The sequence below is a fragment of the Octopus sinensis genome, linkage group LG13 (assembly GCF_006345805.1).
Source record: "Octopus sinensis linkage group LG13, ASM634580v1, whole genome shotgun sequence".
Classification (NCBI taxonomy): domain Eukaryota; kingdom Metazoa; phylum Mollusca; class Cephalopoda; order Octopoda; family Octopodidae; genus Octopus; species Octopus sinensis.
In genome coordinates this window covers 45,797,588-45,822,587 of record NC_043009.1, presented here as the reverse complement: position 1 = coordinate 45,822,587, position 25,000 = coordinate 45,797,588, and the positions used below count along the sequence as shown (strand labels likewise).

General features: G+C 31.9%; 1 protein-coding gene across 2 annotated transcripts in view; it reads right to left on the bottom strand.

The window, feature by feature from the left end:
- The window catches only part of LOC115218291 (glutamate receptor ionotropic, NMDA 3A-like), an 810,188-nt gene that overhangs the window by 293,944 nt on the left and 491,244 nt on the right, over nt 1–25,000 (bottom strand). For both annotated transcript variants that reach the window (XM_036508342.1, XM_036508343.1), the window contains exon 2: nt 16,056–16,373. In XM_036508342.1, coding sequence (XP_036364235.1) covers nt 16,056–16,373 — 318 coding nt within the window. The remainder of the gene's footprint in view (nt 1–16,055; nt 16,374–25,000) is intronic.

Below are 25,000 nucleotides of genomic sequence, written 5' to 3'. Positions count from 1 at the left end.
CGGGCCAGGGCCTCGTTGTAATAGGGGGCTGCGGCCTTAAAGATATCTTCCGTGGCGGACAGGCTAGAAATTCTAATTGAGACACTTTTTACTAGGTTATCTAATATATTTTTGGGGTGGTTGGAATTAATATCTATATATCTAAGGGATTCATTAGGTTTGTGGTACGGGTAATAAAGTGAGATTTTTAAGTCGAGGGTGACGTCAAGGAGGTTAGCTTTGGTTAAGTTGGATTCTAAGGTAATCTAAGGTATGTGTATGTGTATATATATGTATATGTGTGTGTGTGTATGTATGTGTGTATGTATATATGTGTGTGTGTGTGTGTATATATGTATACATATGTGTATAGGTATAAGTGAGAATCCCCTTATTTACCTAAAACTCTATTCTTTTTTATATATATTTTTTTATTTTTTTTATTTTTTTATTTTTTTATTCTTTTATTTATTCTTTTATCTAATTTACCACTGACTCCTTGACCACTCCCCCAAGTATGATATTTTGCGCTATGCCTACCCCCAAAAAAGTCCCCCACCACCACCCCTTTAAACCTGCCTAAATGTATAAATGCCAATACAATTCTTGTTAACTAGCTTCCTGAAGATTTCTCTTGAATGAAACAGTTCTAAAAACGAGATAGTGGTGACAAACAAGGAAACCGAACGGAAACAAACATGGCGGCTCGTTAGGCGAGACGAAGATAAAATAGCGAATTTTGTTTGACAAGAGAAAAGATAGAAGAGAAAGAGAGAGGACATGTCCAACCTGTAGGACAGCCCTGCAACAAAAGAAAGATGATCACCTTAGGAAAAGAAAGATGGACGATGGTCACGTGCGAGCAACGAGAGAGAGAGAAAATGAGAAAGAGGAGTAGAGAGAGACAGATAGAAAACGGTGAAGGGGAGAAAAAAGAATTGGATAAAAGATGAGAGAAAAAGGTAGAGAGAGAGAGAATCGTATTGGGTAAAGTCGCATCAAAATGATTAAGATAAACTGACTTGGAAATGGATGCATGACCTTCAATCAAATATTAATATGCATAACATAATGTTGTAAATAACCGTTCTTCTGACCTTTATTCCTGTTATTATTTATGGAAACTATACAGTCCTGAAAGGGACACTCACATTGACCAAGCGAGGATAACAACCAGAGTCTATAACTTGGGTATTACCAACATTCGATGTGGCTAGCCGACATTATGCTGCAAAGCCCGAACTCAACACTGGCAGTATATATACTACTACTACTGCATAGTATCGGATGAAATCTGGAGGTGGTCGAGCTCTGTACTGTTGCCGTAATAAAAGTCCGAGTTTTTTTATTGTCTTAATAACTGACTTGATGCCGGAGCAGATTTCCGTCCCGACATCAGAAACTAGGAGTTACATTATGGCAACCGAATAATTCTCACCTATTTTATTACAGAGAAATTCTTCTATTTGCATAATATCGTGGTCTTATTCATTCTTTTGTTGTCATAACATTACCTCTAATATAAATATAATATATATATATGTGTGTGTGTAAACATATATATGTGTACTCATATATATATATAATATATATATATATATATATATATATGTATATGTTGTGTGTATATATATATATATATATATAATATATATATATATATATATATATATATATATATATAATATATAATATTTGGAGTGTTTTGGAAAATCCTTGATACAGTTATAATATTTGGAGAGATTTTTTTCTCAAAGATTTAAGATTGAGAAAAGAACCTTTAAGAAAGTCGAAAGGCTCTAATGTTTCGGAAGAGATTTCACAAAATGTGTGTGAGCATTGCTTTTAAAGATGTGCAAGCGCTTTCAGTTCTTAACGTTTTCAAGCACGAGTTATTACATATGGTGAAAGTTGTTTTTCACTATATGTAATAACACGAACATTAAGAACTAAAATCGCCTTCACATCAATAAAAACAAAAACCCACACATATTTTGTAAAATCTCTTCCCAAAGGTTAGTGCTTTTCGACTTTCTAAAAGGATCTTTTCGCAATCTTAACTCTTTGAGAAAAAAATCTTTCCAAATATGTATATATATATATATATATATATAATATATGGCGAACGGTGCGGGTGAGAATATGTACGTTTCAAGTGAGGGTGGATGAGTGTATACTTTTAGGCGCATGTACGTGGGTGAGCGGGCGCGCATTTGTAGGTATGGACATGAGCACTTACGCGAATACAATGAACCTTTTTACCCATTTACTTTTAATCCATATCCGCACTTAGCGGTCGTTCAAATAGCTCTTTTGTCTTAATAACGGTCAATGACACAGCAATTTCCCTTTGTATACCGGTCATTTTTATAGCATTTTTTCCGCTGGCCAGATAACTGAAGATATGACGGCGTGGTTTTCAACCTCGGCATCCGAAACTCGGAGTTTTATCATGGCTACCGAATAGTTGTCACTTATTAATTTTACAGATAAATTACTCTATTTACATAATATCGAGGTCTTTTGTTGTCTTACCATTTTTATCAATATATATATATATATATGTTAATCTTTTACTCTGTTACTTGTTTCAGTCATTTGAGTGTGGCCATTTTGGATCACCGCCTTTTAGTTGAAGAAGTCAAGCTTTGAACTTATTCTTTGTAAGCCTGGTCTTTATTCTATCGGAATCTCCTACCGAACCGCTATGTTACGAGTACGTAAACGCACCAGCATTGGTCTTTATACGATGGTGGGGAGGAACACAGACACAAATACGCATACATACTATATATATATATATATATATAGGACACACTTTGTTCAGCCAAACCTTTTGACATGGCTTTGGACGGCCCAATGGTATAGTAGAAGACACGTACCCAGGGACAGAAGCCGGAACCATGTGGTTGGCAGGCAAGATTCTTAGCACACAACACGCCCACGCCTGTATATGTATATGATATATATATATATATATATAGTATATATATGTATATATATTATCTATATATATATATATATATATATACATATAGATATGCATATGTATATCTTTATATGCATATATGATACATATATATACATACAAATATATACACATATATATATATATACATCCATACGTATATTATATATATATATATATATATATATATATACATATATATAATATACACAATATATATACATATATATATACATATAATTATATATACATATATACATATAAGACACATATATATGTATATATACATATATATATACACATATATGCATATATATATACATGTATACATATGTATACATACATATATACGCATATATACATATGCATATACTCTTTTACTCTTTTACTTGTTTCAGTCATTTGACTGCGGCCATGCTGGAGCACCGCCTTTAGTCGAGCAAATCGACCCCGGGACTTATTCTTTGTAAGCCCAGTACTTATTCTATCGGTCTCTTTTGCCGAACCGCTAGATGACGGGGACGTAATCACACCAGCATCGGTTGTCAAGCAATGCTAGGCGGACAAACACACACATATATATATATATACATATATACGACAGGCTTCTTTTAGTTTATACGTATATATACACACATATATATATATATATGCACATTTATATATATATAATTATATACATACATGTATGTATATGCTTATATGCAAAAAATCATATAAAAAATAAATATAATATATACATATATATATGTATATATATATATATATATATATATATATATATATATATATATATATATATATATATATATAATATAATATATTTTTTTTATCTAGTTTCAGCTTACGAGCTGTGGCCATGCTGGGGCACCACCATACATACATATACAATCATATCCATAAATGCATATTGAAAGTAATAGAAATTGAATTAATGTATATGGATACATAATGAAATTACTTGAATTTGAAACCATATAATTGTGAAAGTATTTATAGTGATGTTATTGGTTCACTTTTGACACGTTATACAGAAATAGTGTAAGAATTAAGAGATTGCTCCGGGCTCACATTAGGCAAGAAAAATATTTTTGGGCCAATGACACAGCATAGGCCCTAAGTAGGACATGTGTAAAATGTGAATGAAATCCGTTGTGTAGTTCTCGAGTTTTAGTGATGCACATATACAGACGCACAGATAGACACACATTCTTAAATTTATATATATATATCTATATGTGTAAATTCAATATATATAATATATATATAGATATTATATATATATATATATATATTATATATATATATACACACACATATATATATTATATCTATATATCTATATATAATACATACATAATATAATATATATACATATATATATATATATATACAACATATATTATACATACGTACATATATATATACATATGTATATATATACACATATATGTATGTATGTATGTATGTATGTATGTATGTATGTATGTATGTATGTATGTATGTATGTATGTGTATATATATATATATATCTATATATATATATATAACATCTATGAGGTAGGCAGATCCAGGTATCAAGTTATTCCTGGTCAAATCATATATATTTTTATCTTACTTTCCCATTTGAAATCAATTCCTGCTCGCCGCCTTAATAACAACAGCAACAATGATAATAATAAAAATAATTTTGAGGCTAGGCTTTCAGTGAGATCATTGCAACTAGTACTTGACTGATAAACAAGGACAGTAAAAACAACAACAACAAAAGCAATAATGACGTTACTGCTACTACTGTTACTACTACTACTACTACTAGTAGTAGTAGTAGTAGCAACACCGGCTTCAAGACTAGGAGGAGTAATTATTTCTTTGCACACCGTATGACGAACCTGGTCATATAACCTCTAGAAACCTCTTCACTAGATAAATTTTAAAAAATTACGACTTTAAAAAAATTAGGTAACAGAAAACAAAACATTAAATACAAATAAAACTCTTTATATAGCTGTGTGTCTGTTTGTGTATTTGTGTGTGTAAGAGATAGAGAGAGAGAATAAATAGGGGTTATGTATATTCATGTTATTTTATCAAGTCTAATAAATATTATGTATGTTAGAGTGTTTTTACATTTTTGTATTTTAAAATACTCAAATAACTAATAAAAAGTTGCGTTTATTGAAACATGTACCGTACAATAAAACAGACATATACTATGTATGTCTATATACGTATATATATATATGTATATATATATATATATATATATATATATATATATATTATATATTATCTAGATATATATATTATATATATATATATGTATAATATATATATATATATATATATATATATATATAATATATATATATATATATATATATATATATATATAGTATATATACACGCACGCACCACACACCCCATAGATAAACTAAATAAACACAACATTTTATAAACAATCTTTTTTATAACAATTACTTTGCATAAATAGAAGAGTTCTTATATATTACCAATTTAATTATCATATATATTTTTTTACACGTTTTATTAAAGTTTCTAGATTAAATAAGACTCTGATATTTAATTTGTATACCTATATATTATTGTTGTATGTTATTATAATAGCGAAATATTGTCTTCGACCTAAACGTGTTTGGATTGATATTAGTTGAGATATATAGAAACATATTGCGATAGTTGTAGTTTCTATTGCTTTATTTATTTTGGCCGTTATAACTTTGTTGTCTTTTAATTGTAATTGCTATGTAATTGAAAAGTTAATGCTCACGTTCACAACACATTGGCATTTGATTTAATTTTTTAACAATCCAGCCGTCCTTTCAAACGGGATTTCGTCTATCTTTAAACCTTGGCTCTCATGGGATTTATGTAAGTGAACTGAATTATTTATATGTCAAAATATGTATTATATGTCGAAACAAATTGTTGACTACTTTGGTTTTTAATGATATTTTAAACATGTTATCTTATATCATATTTATAAAATATTATGTTATACTATATTAGATTGTCAATTGTATCTCTCTTTTTAATATATTGTTTATATATATATATATATACGTATGTGGGTATATGCGTGGTACTATGTATTTATGCATTTGCGTCTTGAATTTCACGTCGTTGCGATCTTCATAGGAGAATTTCTGCAACTCGGTTTTGGTGGTATGTTCGTAATCACTGGCTTGTATGGTTTACTGTTTGTTAATTGAATGGTTTGCGTTCCGCATTTGCTGATTAGATATTTTCCTATCTCGTTATTTGTTATCATTTATTAAATGGCTGTATGTGTTTGTTTTTTGCTTTTTGATAATTCAGTTTATTTTGTTTTGTTTTTCGTTAATCTTATTAAATTTCTTGTACTTTATGGTAGTGTATTTGCTATTGTTGTAAGAGAAATTTAAAGATGTTTGTGAATGGTTTTAACTGAATCATACAAAGACTGGTTCTTTTGTAAAAGTTGTTTCATGGCTGAGTGATTTTAGTGTCGTTCATCTTACGATTGGTTTTGAATGAAGCTTACGTTACAATGTACAGATATGTATAAAAGAATCTACCAAAATTATGTGATATTCACGCTATTCTCAAATATTTGTTTTTTAACATGGAACTGTTGGTTTGAGCCGAAATTTGCTAAAAGCATATCCGCAATTATTTACCCACTCTATATATTTTCATAAATCTGACTGTTGTGCAACATCTGGTATGTTGCAAAGGAAATGAATCATTCCATGTAAAGGAACCTATTCCCCTTAATCTAGAAAAGAAGCGTATTTATAGAACAAATAGTATTAAATGGTTTCAATCGGTAATCGATATATTTCCTGGATTCAGTTACCCATGAGCTTCTTCTATTATAATCATTTGCCTGGTGTGCACCAAACATATGATTACAGTGTAAACTATCTAACAAGTGCCGTATCAATAGAAGCAACACTGACAGGAATAATCATAATAGTCATAGACGTAGATGACATCAAGATAAATTGGCAATATTATGATAAAATGGATAATGGAATTCATAAAGACTGCCATCAAATAAAATATTATGATGAATAAATATTCAAGTGATGACGGAAGCGAGGCTCTTGTGCATCGAATCCTAATTATATGAAATAACGAGATGTAAAATAAAGCTAATGTGAATAAGATAAACCACGACAATAAAGAAACAATTTTATAAAACGCTGCTGAATGTATTTATTAAAACGTTAGTGAGAGCATAGTGAACTGACATTGTTGAACATTATTTGTTACAGTGATACATTAGCGAAGCTGACACATAAAATTGAGAAGCAGATGTTTAGAAAATTCGTTTTATTAGATAGAGGATCGAGTCGAATTGCTTACAGCAATATGACAACGATTGAAAACGCAGAGAGAAAAAAATATCAATTATTCCACAAGAATGATTGATATGCAAAAGAATATAAAGAGAAGCTTTGTATAACAGATAATGAAAAATAGTGTTTCATCTGAAAGGAAAAGATGTTATGAATGCTATGAAAAGAAAACATATGGCCAAACAAAATTGTTTAAGGGGTTTTAAATTAACGAGACACGATCAATTGAATTTGAAGAACATTGAAAGAAAAGACAATCGAATGCTGTTGGAAATATATAAAGTGAACCTCTGCTTTCAGTATTTCGGTGGGTCGTTTATGTACATATAATACTCAATGTTTGCTGATCGCTCTAGAACAGCTTCTGGATAAATGAGCCAGCTTCTCGCTTTCCGATTACATTTCAAAGCCTTACCGCTTAACTTATATCTTTAATGCCCTAACACAATAAGGAATTAACCTAACAAATGACCCGAGGATTAATAATGTAAGTTCTAATAACATACTGGTATCGATTTAATAGACGTTTTTGTTTCTCTATATATAAAAAAAGAGCAAGCTTTATAATCACATGTCTGTAGCAATAGATGAAACAACGGATTTGTCTTTTATCTTTGAATGCAAATAGATCAGGGTTTAAGCATCGACTAAGAACACTATGTGAATTGAGAGAAAAAATAATTTCATCTAATACCAATCACAACAAGTCTTTTATGCAGAATATATGAAAGAACAGAATAAAAGTACAATTATATCATATATTATTTTGTGTTATTCAATATGACTGAATATGTAACATGTTTAAGATTATAGGACTGACCGTAAAATAACTAATGTATTTTACTAGTTATACCAAATATAAGTTGTGTGTATATATATATATATAATATATATATATATAATATATATATAAGTATAAAAATTATATAAAGAAACAAGAACGTGAAATACACAAAGGGACGAACACAGAAAACAGACGGGTCAGTCGAAGCCTTTAATCTTCAGTCAGAAACCGGATCATCATAGCAAATTTCGGCTGATTAATTCTGATATTTGCTCCAACGCGGCCAGCCCTAAGGAAAAACTAAGCTGTGAGCATTAGATTTCTCGGAAAAAGGAACGAATGTAAACGCAACAAGGACAGAAAAACGGACAGAGCCACACGAATATAAATACAAAAAACGAAAACAAAAATAAAAATAAAAACAAGAATGGTAATATATATCCTTTACAGGGTAATTACATAGAAACACTAAAAATTCTACTTAATTTTAGACATCAAACGGTGTGATACAATGGCAGAATCGTTGAGTACTGAACCTAATACATCGTTCTGTCGCTTTACATTTTGAGTTCAAATCCTACCGAAGTTAACTTTGTCCAAAGTCGTCAAAATGAAGTAGCAATCAAGTAGCAGCATTATTTTAATCAGCTAATCCATTCCTCAAAATGACAGGGCTTATATCTTTATGCTATGTATATGTGAACCAATATATCCTTGGTATGCAAGTAGTCGATCATAATTTTCTAATATTGTAACTACGCTCGTTCGTTCTATGGAAGGTGTGTTTGGATATTTTTATGTATCCCTTATTGGTAGCGAAGTGATGTTGGTCTACATTCTGCCAGCACGCCGTTCATATACACAAGGTATTGATTATCAGTTTCAAAATACAAAATTCTGTCTTTTAATAAACATGGTGAGGATCTATGACAACTCCTTATACTACATTCAAACAAAATCCAACCATTTACTTAACATATTACTTATCACCATCACCACAATAATCGAGAAATGCATTAGGGTGCTGTTGAAGACTCATTCTTCGCACGCGGATTCAATGAAACACTAGACTGGTACAGTAGAAAATTACTTAATTCTATGTCTACAGGAACAACTGAGCTTAACAATGCAAAATAGAAAAACAGCTCTCAATTTCCTTCCCTTTTTGTGTAATATATCGACAACTATTTAGAGCTAGATGAAGCCAGCCATCGGGTGCGTCTCGGCCACAAACCTGCAACATTGGAGCTCTATAATTTAAGTTTCGAAAGTTGTATATTCACTGTTAATTATCACATTCGCATAAAAACCGGTTGAATGATACAGTGATTTCAGTAAGTCGCTAGACATAAAATCTTATGTACACAATGGTCTTTGTATTAAATCGTGTTTGGAGACCACTGAAAGTGGATATTAGTATATAGAAATTCGCTTCCTTCGGATATATATTTTATGTTACCTAGGTATGTAATTCTGCTGTCTACGATATAAACTTTAACGATTCTGTTGCAAATTAGGAATGTTTGAAATCTTTGAAAGTTAATATCTAATTATTCTATTTTGCTCCGGTTTAATAATGAATAAATTCAGAGCTTCAGTATCTAACTTATTACATTTCATATTACTTGCAGCGAGCTACGTAAAAGAAGACTGCAGAGAAATTATCTTGGTTATACATCAATATTGCGAATAATTACATGTCTGTTGCATACAGAACACAAAGTGTGTCTGAAATTTCTAACATACTCACACACACGCACGCACACACACACACACACCACACACACACACACCACACACACACACACACACAATTATGCGTTTGAGTTTGTACGTGACCAGCTGTATATATGCAATGTCATTATACATCGTTTTAATTTAAAATGAAATTTGATTAAGCTATGCAAGAAAAACATTTGTAAGATATTTGATACATTGTCGAATTATCGAATAAACAATCAGTGTAAATTTTAATGAGATGTTAAATTTTTCATTAAAAGATTTAAATGAATAGTCCTTACATAAACACTGTGTAGTACAGCCAAACAATCCAGAGTATTGCTTATACCTTAACAAAACACTAGTGACATAATTTGTGAAAAAACATCAAGTAAGAATGGGAAGCTAAACGCCGCCTCATCATTGCCGAGCGTTTATCTTTGTATCATCCATATTCATCACACTATATTACAGATCAGATATATTCTTACGTTTTGGTCTGATGGGACGGGCTCTGGTCAAGGCTTCTCAAGCTTTCTACAGCTGGTGAAATCATTGCGTGTTAAGGTATTTATTAAAGAAAAAATACAGATCAACTACTGCAGAAAAGAACTATGAAAAGAGAGAGTCACGAAGAAGAGTTGTGGAGAGAACGCTTGTGCATTTTAATAAGTGTGAGGCTAAAGATTACTCACAACAGGGAAAACATGAAGATGAGAAAAGAGACCTTTAAGTCGGTATGTGTTAAGATAACACGACATACATCGGCTTTGAGATGCTAAAGCCGTTACAAAAGCGATAGAAACGCAATTGTCTATGGTCTAGAAGCAACTCTATACCAGTCAGTTGGAGAGTGGAAGGCTCTAATTTTAGATACAATCAAAGGAATTTGCATGTATAGTAGCAGCAAAAATAGGACACCTTCGAATTTTTAAGACAAATTTTTTAATTGCCAGGATTTGAAATATTTTTAGATTCTAAAGTTGAAAGCCAGGCTTTTGGACGCTGGCTTTACTTTGTTGAGGATGTGAGATCGCAATTCAAGTCACTGCTATGAAAGATCTTCTATGCACTGAAGGAAGAGGGTAGGTTACATAAATGATGTTCAGTGTGGGTAATACTGACACACGATGTGTTGGTGCTGACAAGAAGATTCCTGACCAAGAGACAGGAAAAGAATAGAGTTCCTAAGCAGAGAGTTCGGTTATAAAATGTTCATGGTAAAGTATTGCTGTTCCTAAAGGAATAATTTCGCCCAAATTCTTCAAGACATATGGCCAACATGGTCCATATAGCTGGGCAATAACGAATACTTTTATAAATGACACTAATATTAAGCATGAAGTTTCTCATATGAGTTGGTAGACGGAAGCTTGCATATTTTTTATAACGGTGTCTTGAATTGCTGAACTTACACAGTTTCACAATGGGCTTCGTGAGGATGGCGGTACTGGCGAGATACAGAATATACACCCCCAATAAATTCAGTTTGCGAACGATAACAGACGACAGGATGAAGATTATGATAATGATAATAATGATGACGAAAAGAAGTCGATGACTGAAATGTAAATACCAGAGGACAGAACTGATAATTTCAGACCGACGAGCGTTTGTAAGGATAACTGAATTGCTGTATTGGAAATAACGCTTTATTCAACGTCTTTGACAGATGCGGTAGACAAATAATAATTTTCGCCAGCGAGTTGAGAATGAGTTAACGGCAATGACATGATGCAGTTTGGTAATGAAAAGCTAGGCAAAGTTGTTACGTATAAAATAATACATACATGAACAGCATGTATATTTTCGTATAAACATGTATACGCAAACAACACAAACATGCATACACAAAGTTCATTGCATTTTCACAACAATGACGGCGATGATAACGATGATGATGACAAAGGTGAGGGCGATAATAAAGGGTAGGAGTGACAAGGTGAGAATGATTACTATTATGAGAAAATGAGCACTATAATGATTATGCTAATAGTTTATTAGAAGAAATAAAGATATTTTCTCTCGGTGGAATAAAAAGAGAAGAAAAAATGTTACATAGTGGTAATGGAGCAAAACGTATCATGATGTTCTTGGTCTGAAACAGACCGTTAAATTGCCATAAAATTTATAAATATGAGCAATTGGTTATTGTAACACTGTTAAGCTCAATAAAAAAGAGAAACAATGCAGTTTGTTAAAAGACAGTAAAATCAATGTATTAAATTGCAGCATAGTGTATATTAACTCATGTATCAATACAACTTTAAATGGTATCGTCTCTTACAATTATACGTATATCATTCAGCTATTAGAGAGGAGGATTATATATAATACACACACACATGTATATATATATATATATATGTGTATATATATATATATATATATATATGTATATATATAGATATATATATTATATATATATATATATATATATTATATATATATATATATATATATATATAGATATATATATATATATATATATATTATATATATATATATATATATATATAATATATATTATATATATATAATATATATATATATATATATATATATAATATATATATATATATATATGTATGTATATGTATATATATATATACAAACACACAGGATGCGGAGAATATACTAACGTCTAAATTACACAAAAATTAAAATAACACTGGCTGCTCATTTTAACAGATATATTTATCAACCATACATAAAAATATATTGAAATACTAAATAGAAAATTTATTTTATAAAATCGCCATTGGCTCAAAACAATGCCTCCAGATGACTTTGGAATATTCAGCAACTCTTCTGGATAGTCTCCTTTTTAAGTTGGTGAATACTGCCATAATCCTTCACATCAGTTCATCTTTGGTGTCACAAGGAGTTTTGTTGGGCTCTCGCTGAACTGTGCCCCACGCATAGTAATCAAATGGGGTTGAAATCTGGGGAGTCAGGTAACCAGGAGTTAGGGGTGACGTGGTCGCAGAAGTTGTCTGACAGCCATGACTGGGTTCTCCTGCTTGTGACATGTGACATGGTGCCAAGCAGTGCATCATATCGTTTCCAAATTTCCAGTCGAGTAAATTGCGCCATCGTTCTGTTTTTTTCACAGACGATGCCAAACTGACCTTACTATACTGTATAGTCGACAAAATCAAACACACACACACACACGCGCGCACACATACACACACACAAATGCAACTTGTTGCGGGAGCAACTGCATTATCAAAAGCGTATATTGTTTGTTAAATGCTCCAAATACAAGACTAGAAAAACAGCCAATAGCTGATGAATGGTCATTCTTTATGTTGTTTGTTTTGTTTTCCATTTGTGTCCTTCGTTGTTCGAAAGAATAGTTCATGTTGCATGTACTCGTGCTTCGTACTTTTTTGTTATATATGTTTCGTGACGTACTGTGCCCACATATGAACACACACACACACACACACACCACACACACACACACACACACACACACAACACACACACACACATATATATATATATATTATATAATATATATATATATATATATATAATATATATATAAAATATTATTGGAGACAAAACCACTATTTTGCAAAACAAACAAGGAAAGACTTAATCAATACATAAAATTTTAATAAATAGTCAAAAAAACCGCCACTACAATCGTTTCTTGTCTTGATCGACAATCTTCAGGTGGACTTCCAATATGTCAGTTTCAAAGAAACTGACATATTGGAAGTCCACCTGAAGATTGTCGATCAAGACAAGAAACGATTGTAGTGGCGGTTTTTTTGACTATTTATTAAATTTTATGTATTGATTAAGTCTTTCCTTGTTTGTTTTGCAAAATAGTGGTTTTGTCTCTAATAATATTTTATAATATTCTACTATAAAATTGGATTTAATCCTAAATCTGATTTTTTTCCCTGTAAATTTGGATTTATTCCCTAATATTTATTATTATATATATATATATATACATATATATACGTATAGGTGTAAGTATGTGCATATACATAATTTTACAAACATATATATATACATATGTATTATTTAGGAGTGGCTCTGTGGTAAGTAGCTTGCTAACCAACCACATGGTTTCGGGTTCAGTCCCACTGCGTGGAACCTTGGGTAAGTGTCTTCTACTGAAGCCTCGGTAGACGGAAACTAAAAGAAGCCCATCATATATATGTATGTGCGTGTAAATCTTTGTGTGTCTCTGTTGGTCCCCCCAACATCGCTTGACAACCGATGTTGGTATGTTTACGTCCCTATAACTTAGCATTTCGGCAAAAGGGCCCGATAGAATGAGTACCAGGGTTACAAAGACTAAGTCCTGGGGTCGATTTGCTCGAATAAAGGTGGTGCTCCAGCATAGTCACAGTAATATGACTGAAATATGTAAAAGAATAAAAGAATATATATCTGCATGTATATATTTGTGTGCCTGTGTTTGTCCACCGTCGCTTCACAACCGATGTTGGTGTGTTTAAGTACCCGTAACTTAGCTGTTCAGCAAATCTGTTCGATAGAATAAGTAATAGGCTTACAAAGAATAGTTCGATTAAAGGTGGTGCTCCAGCACGGCCGCAATCAAATGATTGAAACAAATAAAAGGGTATGTATATATATATATGGTATGACCGTTGCCCGTACAACATCGATATTCTTACCAGTGTTTGTGAAATGTTTGTATCTCTGCCGTAACGCTTCATTTCCACACTCGCCAGCTTAATTCAATTCGTCCTTAGTCGAAAGACACCTGTTGTTATGTCCTGATATTATTTTTATTGTATTTATATTTGTGTAACACTGTCCGTTTTTTCCGTTCTTGCTTTGGTACACATTCACTGCTTCCTTCCAAAGAATCCAATGCACTTAGCTTAGTGTTTCCCTGGGCCTGGCCAGATTGATGCAATCTCAAGAATAATTAGCCGAAATTGCGATGATATTCTGGTGCTTGACTGAAGAAAGAAAACTTCGAATAACCCGTCCTTGCTTTCTTTGTATCGTCTACCTGTTTTTTTTTTGTTGTTCTTGTCCCATTATATATATATATATATATATGATTAATCAATATAGGGTGGCAAAAAATTTTGTAGAATTTTTTTGCCACCAGCGGCCTAGTGGGAAAAAATTAAATAGTCATAGACCATTTTTAAGTTCAACATACCAATCAAGGAACGGCCATAATAGGCCATTCACCCACTAGAAATAACAGCCAAAAGCCTCAACCGCAAAATAACATCAATTCCGTAAACCAGGAGAAAATTAATTCCGTAATGGAATCGGCGGCTTATATTTATTTGCTGCCGATAAATTTGGCGCGAGTGCGATGATTTGAAAATTTTAGGTCAGATATTGCCGAGGCAGGGACGGGAATGCCTCGTGAAAAATATCTGTTCCGACTTGGCTATTTCTTACTGATGAATCTAAGGGCCTATGGTAGATTGGCTTGATTTAATTTAATCAGGTTAGTTTACCATTAAACAGTAGATGAAACGGTGCATCGTATAAGAAATTTCAGGGTAAATGTTTTTTAATTTTCTCCTGGTTTACGGAATTGATGTTATTTTGCGGTTGAGGCTTTTGGCTGTTATTTCTAGTGGGTGAATGGCCTATTATGGCCGTTCCTTGATTGGTATATATATATATATATATATATATATATATATATATATATATATATATATATTCTTTATTTATTTTCTCTCCTTGTTTCTTTCTGTGTTCCATTCTGTGGAAGAGCGTAGGCTCGAAACGTTAAAGACTTTTTCACTTCCCAAGCATTAAACTAATACATCTGTTTGTTGTCTCCATCACCTGTCTTCGTCTTTTGTTTTTTTTGTGAATTCTCCCCTACACACACACACACCCACTCACACAGACACACACACACACACACATACACACACACACACAACACACACACCACACATATATATATATATATATATATATAATATATATATATGTATGATTATATATACACATGAGTATATGAGTATATATATTTATATATTTATATATATATATAGATATATTTGCACACACATACACACATATTTATAAAAATTCTGAAATATAATGATACACGTGAAAAGATGGGATAATAGTTTACATTAGTAATTAATTTGAATAAGTCCTATAGATGTACGGGCTGAAAATTTAATGAGAAAAGAAATGATATGTAAATAATTAGACAAATATTGTCAATTGACGAAATTAAAATAAAATAGAAACCAACCTGTTTAAAGATTCTGGTAATTAAATTATTGCTACAATGAAGTATATTGATACGGGCCTTGTTGTCGCGTAATTGACGAAGCTTAACATTAATTATTTCGTCCGTATCAGTTTCCGAGATTTTTATACTTTCTTCTAATATCCATTTGTGTGCCTGAATCAGTTTGGTTATTTCACTAGTAAAACCATCGCCAATTAGTTCCTCTTGTGAAATGAGACTAAACGTATGTACTGTATCGTAATTTTCCAGGAAGGCTATTATGCCTTTTGCCAATTGGGCATTATTTGGTTTCAAGTTGAGGTACATCATATTACCAATCTGAAAAATTATACAGAAATAGAAATATATTAGAAAAGCGTTTTGATATTAGTGTGTTTTAAGAAAAAATAGCAAAAATTGTCCACTAATTTTTGTTTAATGTAGAAAGTAATGTCAACAAGAAAGATTTAAGACATTTAGCAAACATTTTGAAAAATAATATTTAACAAATAAATTGTTTTTTATTGGTAACAAAACCCCACAGTTTTATTGAACAGAAATACTCGAGTAGTCCAGAATATTGATTAGCAAATCGTCTAGAGACATATCACAATTCCATTTAGGAACTTAGATTTGAGTAGCACGCGTACAGTCACAAACACAGAGGAATAAAACCGTTTTTCTCGGTAGTGTATAGAGTAGTATGTTAATTATAATATAAATTTAACGTTAGTTTATGCCTGTACATAAATTCCCTAAGAAACCAGATCTTCATTATTTCTGACTAAACATATTCTGGTTCCTTCTTTATTAGAGATATATAATACTATAACTTGTATGCTGTCTACTGGGATTCCTCTTGACAGGTCACTAATACGTCATTGTAGCTATTTAATTAGATAGCGAACGATGATGGTGATGGCGCTCTAGTTTTGTGATTAACACTGTTGTACGCTGTACCTCAGATACGGTGCTCAAATCCTTCAAGCGATGTTACAACTATTTGTCAATTTTTTTTCTGTGTGCATGTATGTGAAACTTTGAGTTTGTATATCTCTCCAATAACTAACCATTGTAATGCACAATTTCATCATAAAATTCATGGAATCCATCAATACTTGAATACATACCTCTTTTTGATTATTTGCTGTCATCGTAAGACACAATATCAGTTTATTACTTTGAAATGTTCGTTGTAATAGTGACTTATTCAATGATGTAACAACATAATATTAGAATTTTCAACGCACGTCATGACAACGTTTAATATTCCGTTACGTTTCAAATCATTATTTGGTTTTAGAAAAGAATAAGTATTTTCTTCACTTTATAAACGAAATATTAAATACAAGATATCATCAAAATTTCTCCTGTTTTGGAATAATTTATCATGAATTTGACATAAGCGGCTTTTTAATTCTCCGTGAAATCAGCCCCTCCCAAAAATCTCATTGTGTTACAACTGAAGCGACGGTGATTTACAGTTACCAAACCCAAGTTTAATATTCCATCTTTAATGATTGCAAGATAAACGCAACATAGATCTAATTCGCATTCACGTTTGTGTATTGCCTAAAGTTATCAATAAATGCGTTAACCTTTTCCAGTGAAGCTAAACATTTGATGCTGTTACTACAGGGAATTTAATTCTAATATTTGTTGTATTGACTTTGTCCTATTCTCATTGTTAAAATACTTGTACCATCCATCTACATTATAGATATGTGTGTGTGTGTGTACATACATACTGCATACACCAGCAGTCGTACTTATCCTTGCCTGTAGTTTTATAAAATACCAGATAAAATACTTATTACGTCTCCATGAAAGACGTGCTTCGGCGCAAGTCTTTTGTGAGAAATTTGTGAAATAACAACTGTCCAAAATCGTTGGATGGACAGTTGCTGAAAGATAACAATAAAGGCATGATTATTTTGAGAAGTGTCTACCACATACATTATATTTCAATGAAAAGGCAGATCAGTTCGATTGACCGATCAACTAAAACATTCCTAGAGAGATCAACACATTAATATGAGTATTTTTAATAAAATACGTTTTCGTAAGTTACCTGTTTTCTTTCACAACGAAACTGTCCCAACGCTTTTTGACATATATACTGTGGGTTTATCTCTTTCTATTGGATATTGTGCCATTCTTTGTTCAGAATTGTAAGTAGTAACAACAGTTAATGTATGAGAGTGTGTGTGTCTCTGTGTTAGCTAGTAGTATAAATTTAATGTGTCGTTAAGTAACAATTATTTTCTGAAGTAAACAAGAAAAACAACAATGGAAATTTTTTATTACATTGACTACAATCAATTCAAGCGATGATATCTGAAAATCTTTCTTATAACAGATGTTAATTTGAAATGATTTTAAAATAACAATACACTTCATTGAATATTGCAAACAATGTTTTTCACCTTGCGTCAGTAATTAAAATCTTTAAAATTGTTGCAACATCAGTACATCACAGTGGTTTGATTCACAGCATCTATGTGCTGTACGAAAGAGTATTAAAATAGCTAAACCAACCAATGTACTAATACTGTGTTTTTATATCATAATGAGCGATGTAACTATGAAATGAAACAGATCACGAATAAACGGTGAACACAAGAATTTTTGCGGCAGATTTTGCATGTAAACTTCTGAATAGTTTCTACCTCTTAACAAGAGGCTGCAGAAGTGGTGGATTTCATTAAACAGGGTTTTTTTTCACTTGAAGGAACAATGAGTTCGATTTAGGATATCTGCTTTTCTGTGGCTAAATGATTCGATTCATTAAAACACAATAACCTGACTGTAAACATGAATCATATCAGGAAGTCACCTTTCGTAATGGCTAAAAGTGCAGTATAGTTTACAGATGCTTCATTCTTTATTGGTAAGCTGGTTTTGTTTTTTTAATTTTGAAACATGATAAAAGTGCGTAAGCCGTGACCTAGGTTCAAATATTTATTTTACCTTCATGAATAATAAACAAAATGTTTGATTAATTAAAATATGATGCACTCAACAGTTGGCGTGAATAAGCTATTAGAAATCAATTTAATTAAAGTTTGAGTTGTTGCTAAATTGTTTGGGGTAAACGAAGAAATGAAATAGATTTATCAAAATCCGATTTATGAACTATTAATAATAATAACAACAACAACAACAACAACAACAACAACAACAGCAACAACAACAATAATAATAATAATAATAATGCATCTTCAGTTTATTTCTAACGCAATGCAGCTCTTTATCTTCCCACATTTATTCAGAATAATCATGCTCCGTGTAATTTAGATAACTAATGCCAAAAACTACCTGATTTTGGCTGTAAATCTGGATATTTTATGAAAATACCATTCACTAAAACGTTTCGTATAACCAGTTACTAAAATTGATTCACTAAAAGTAGCAGCTAAGTTCCCTTCAGATTATCTCAGCTCTAACATAAATGACTAGAGGATAAATAACAACAGCTTTTTAATTTCATTTGCTATACGTACATATCGCAAACACTGTGGGATATATAATATCACACCGAAATAATATGTTCTTATTCATTATATGAGTTAGAACATAGAATTACGAGTGAAATGGAAGCCCTACTGTTTCTTTGAATTGAGTATTTAAGTACATCATTCCAAAATCCTCTCTTCAAACCATTCATGGTGATGAACAGTAACAGCTTATAGTATCTATTCAATATTTTCTAAACAGGTATCATAAATATGTTAAGTGTCAGTTTTCAAGGGACAGCACTAACGTTATTACGTAAGCCTATCGTGTAACGATCCGAAGACGTTTGCATCAACTGGGAAGTCATAACTCAGAAAAGAAAACCAGCTTTTGTTTAGATTATAAAACTGATTTTAATGTATGTATGTGCCACTGAACGAAGTTGTAATCTCCTCACCTACCTCTTTCCTACCGTAGTCTTACAGATGGCGGATAAAAGTCTAAACATACATTGAATCATTGCGTCAACTCGATTAACTTCCACATCGTTTAATACTGATATATTAAAACGTTTATATTTTGAGTTACACTTTTTTGTTTGAAATTTCAATCTCCTTTTATACACAAATACACAATTTTACTATAAATAGTTTTAACATTTTAATGCCTTTCTGACAACCTATTTCTCTGGTTTTATTTATAAGGCAAACTTGCGTAAGAGTTACCGGATGAAATGGTCTCCCACCTTCCACCCTCTCTCACTTTGTGTGCGTGTGTACATCTGGCTCACTCTCCTCAATAACTTCCTTGTTTGATTGTATTTTTATTTTTGGTGTAGCGCTTGTGTTAACCGAAGTTTGAATACATTTTATTTATTCAAATTATCTTTGTTGAAAAGTGGACATTTTTCAAATGTTGCTAGTAACGGATGTTTTGCAACTTTATAGGTTCTTTATACTTTTACTCTCTTGCCTACAGTAAAATTCAAATTTAATATATTTAATCATATGATTCATACGCAACCAGAATATATAATTTAGATTTCGATTGGCAAAAAGGAACCATAATTTTATGAATGTAATTTACACATATTCTATAGTTTAGCTTTGCCTCGTCAGTTACTTTCCAGTTAATTTCAATGTTATTATGTGGCAACATATTTTGAATTTACGTTCTAACGGTATTTATATGTAAGTGATCGACAAGGCGTAAGGGGAGTAAAACCAATACGGGTAGCCATCTGGTGAATCGGCCTGTTAATAAACCAAATTCTCTCAAATCAGGTAATTTTGTCTTCAAAAATAATGGCTACATTGGCCGACAAATTGTTCGACACACAAACGGACCGGATGGTCAAATCTAGAATGCTTTTAGTTAAAAAATTTATGAAAGCAAGGATGAACTGTGGCTATACAAAGCATTATAGCTTTGAGTTTCACAGTATAACAAACCAATTAAATTATAAATTTATTTAGATATTTCTATGTCCATTTTAAGAGCCAACAAAACGTACACTATCTTTGGTCCTTCCTTTAAAAATTAAAATATATTTCTGCTGTATGGTAATGTATTTCAATGTGAGAGGAATATTGAAATGTATTTCAGCTGCTGTACTACTCAACTGCAAATATTTAACTCCATTTATGTCAGTTTTCATAACAATGTATGCTTGACTGCCACAATTGTCGATAATTTTAATAAACAGTTAATAAATAAATTTAAGAGTAAAATTGTATTCTTAAATAAATATTGGCTCTAAGCATTTTATATAATACATTTCCCAAATTCTTTCGGGAACTAATACGATATGCTGTATAAAAAGTACCCTGTGTAAGAATGGAAGCAATTTAATAGTTTCAAACCATTCAGGGGAAAGGTAATCCTCCATTAGGGCTTTTAAAATCTAAACATTATGTATTATGTGTTGGCACACTTTTTTTTATTTCTAAGCATTTCAGCTGATTTGTATTGTAGTGTATGATACTATTCTCTTCCTGTATTTTTCTTTGTATCTTTGTATCTCTCTTTCTCACTTACTCCTCCCATTTCACTTTCATTGTTTTCTCTTCCCCTTAATGACATAAACCTTTACGTATTTGTTTAAAATCTAAAAAGGAAACCTTTATCGGTTTGCTGCTAAGTATTTCAGTGAAATTATTTTTCAATTTGGTTTGATGGGGCTTGTATTAATTCTATCTAATTAATTACTTCGAAAATGTTGTGACATCCCGTATTTTGTTTTCGATCTTATTCAATTTCAGTAGCTATTGAGGATTCGATTCTTTGTTAGCTTACAAATTACTTATAACATTACCTGCTCTAAGGGTTCAGTAAGAACACTGAAGAAAAATCATTAGTTTTTATTGTGCTTACAGTCAGCCAGTTGTTAAAAACTTTATACATTAGATACTTTTACTGGAACTTTTTTTACATGAAAATTGGATTTTCGTCTTCTTTTACACTAACACACACGCATCCACACACAAACACACTCAGACAGATATATTGATAGATACAAAGATGCATACATATACACATTTACACATCCATGTGTGTGTGTACGTGTGCGCGTGCGTGAGTTAGCGCGCATGTGAGTTTGTGTGTATGTGTAGATGCGCGCGCGCGCGTGTGTGTGTGTGTGTGTTAGATTCACCTTTACTCACTATCTGGAATTTAAAAGACATCGTCTCAAATCCATTGAAGAAAATATAAACGCTTGCACTGATAAATGTTCGTAAGTTTATGCTGTCTGTCGACATCCATCTTGCCTTTCTTCTAGTCAGGGACAACAGAACATCAGTATACAGATATATGGAACGACGTATCCAAGATCCTGATATATCAAACCTCGGTCTGGTTGAGTATTACAAGGAGATTCTATCATGCAGTAGTTACTTTATTCTGATGGTAGGATTATAGTGTTTAGTATGATGCTCGATAAACGTAATAGTAGGCACAGCGGAGCGGAACCGATGGTCGGGATTAGAGGATAACACTGGTCCTCCGTACGTGGCTATGTGGCTTCTTTGTACGTATCTAAAGGCAGAGTTTAAAGCTAGTTATGCTATTTATACTAATTCTATCATTGATTGTGTATGATTTTTATATTTGTTTGAACTGACTGAGAGGAATGGTTCTTTGATTCTGATGTAAATTTTCGACCACAGTAAGATGAAAGGAATCACAAAGGCTGGTGAGGAATGAGTTCAGAAGCATAATTGTTGGGAGAAAAAAAGTATAAATCATTAATTCAAACTCACTACACTGTCTACCATCTTAAGAGCTCTTCAGATAAATAAACAAATAAATAAATAAATAAATAATTAAATAAGACTATTCACATCGATACACATATGTTTCTTGCTTTCTTTTGTGTTTCGAAGGATACGAAATAAATTTTGCAGCGATTTTAGAAAAAAAAAAAATTGCATATTTATAGGAGGATGACATAAAAGTACAATGTACCGTATATATAAAACTAGAGTTTGACAGAAAATACACTTTGATGTTAAAACATGAAATAAAATTTCAAAATGATATACGATCTTGTTTGTTGTTGTTGTTGGTATTCATTCATTATAATAGTATGGCATCGAAAATACAAACTTTCGTATTTGCTTAATATGTATCGAAGAGAAAATTTAACTTCCATTCAATTCAAGCTCTCTGCTTTCTGAGCATATTTATGAAGTTACAAGTGGCTAATGGAAGCACTCCGTCGGTAACGACGACGAGGTTTCCGGTTGATCCAAATCAACGGAACAGCCTGCTCGTGAAATTAACGTGTAAGTGACTGAGCACTCCACAGACACGTGTACCCTTAACGTAGTTCTCGGGGATATTCAGCGTGACACAGAGAGTGACAAGGCCGGCCCTTTGAAATACAGGTACAACAGAAACAGGAAGTAAGAGTGAGAGAAAGTTGTGGTGAAAGAGTACAGCAGGGATCACCACCATCCCCTGCCGGAGCCTCGTGGAGCTTTAGGTGTTTTCGCTCAATAAACACTCACAACGCCCGGTCTGGGAATCGAAACCGCGATCCTACGACCGCGAGTCCGCTTCCCTAACCACTGGGCCATTGCGCCTCCACTACAAGTGGCTAATAATGTTAAAAGTGAAGATTTATTTAAAAATGATTAAATCCTTCACGATAGGAAGATCGTGGATTTCGATTTCCGGACCGGGCGTTGGGTTATCTTCTTAAGCAAAACATTTCAATTTATGTTGTTCTGTTATTTCGACATGTGACATGTGGTACACCATGCACCTGTACGGACAATGGCGATTTTATGGAGGCAATGTGCTAATGTACGGCGCGTTTACGACGACAAGAGAATCCACCATACATACATATACACATACATATATGCGTGTATATAGCTTTATATATTTTAAATTAATACTGAAGTTGGAGTGTAACTAGAAGCATTAATTAACACAACAGCCACAATCGTTTCGGTTACATTCTGCACTCTCACCATCAGCATATAAATTGAAACGAAAATAAAATGTAAATCTAAGTTTTGAAGCATACTATGTCACCTAACGAGGCGCTTTTGCACTTGGCATGGTATCTGGTCTCATTACATCGTCCCACGGCCGCTAAGGCGCAGAGAAGAATGAAGGTGAAAGGATTGTTATACTAATAAATACTTCTAGTTATACTCCGTCTTCTCTAGTAATCACTTAAAATACTCCTTACGTGCACCTCGGAATTTCGGACGTAGATCCAACGACGAACCGTACAGTATCGCTGAGGATGCTTGGTAGCCATAAAAAGTGAACGAGCTCTGCAGGTACACTACCTGGACCTTAGCATGAAATAATTTTTGGATACTGCATTTAATGCTTACTTTCTAAACCTTAACTCTTTAATTCTAAATTTAACTTCTTTGTTTCATATATATATATATATATATATATATATGTGTGTGTGTGTGTGTGTGTGTTGTGTGTGTGTGTGTGTGTGTGTATTGATAAAGAGAGACAGAGAGATAGATATTATATATATATATATATATATATATATAATATTAAATTAGAGATAAAACCACTATTAGGCAAATCAAACAATGAAAAACATAAGCCGATACATAAAATTAATTTAATTTATATTAATTTAAAGATATATAAAAAGTATTAAAAGTTTAATAAAAGATAAAGAACTCTTTATCTTTTATTAAACTTTTAATACTTTTGATATATATTTAAAATGGTATAAATTAAATTAATTTTATGTATTGGCTTATGTTTTTCATTGTTTGATTTGCCTAATAGTGGTTTTATCTCTAATTTAATATAATATAATATAATATATTTATACCATAAAATTGGATTAATCCTAACTCTGATTTTTCCCTATAAGTTTGGATTTATTCCCTAATATTTTATTATATATATATATATATAATATCTATATATATATATATTATATATATATATATATATATAATATAATATATATATATATATATTATATATATATATATATATATATATTATATATATAT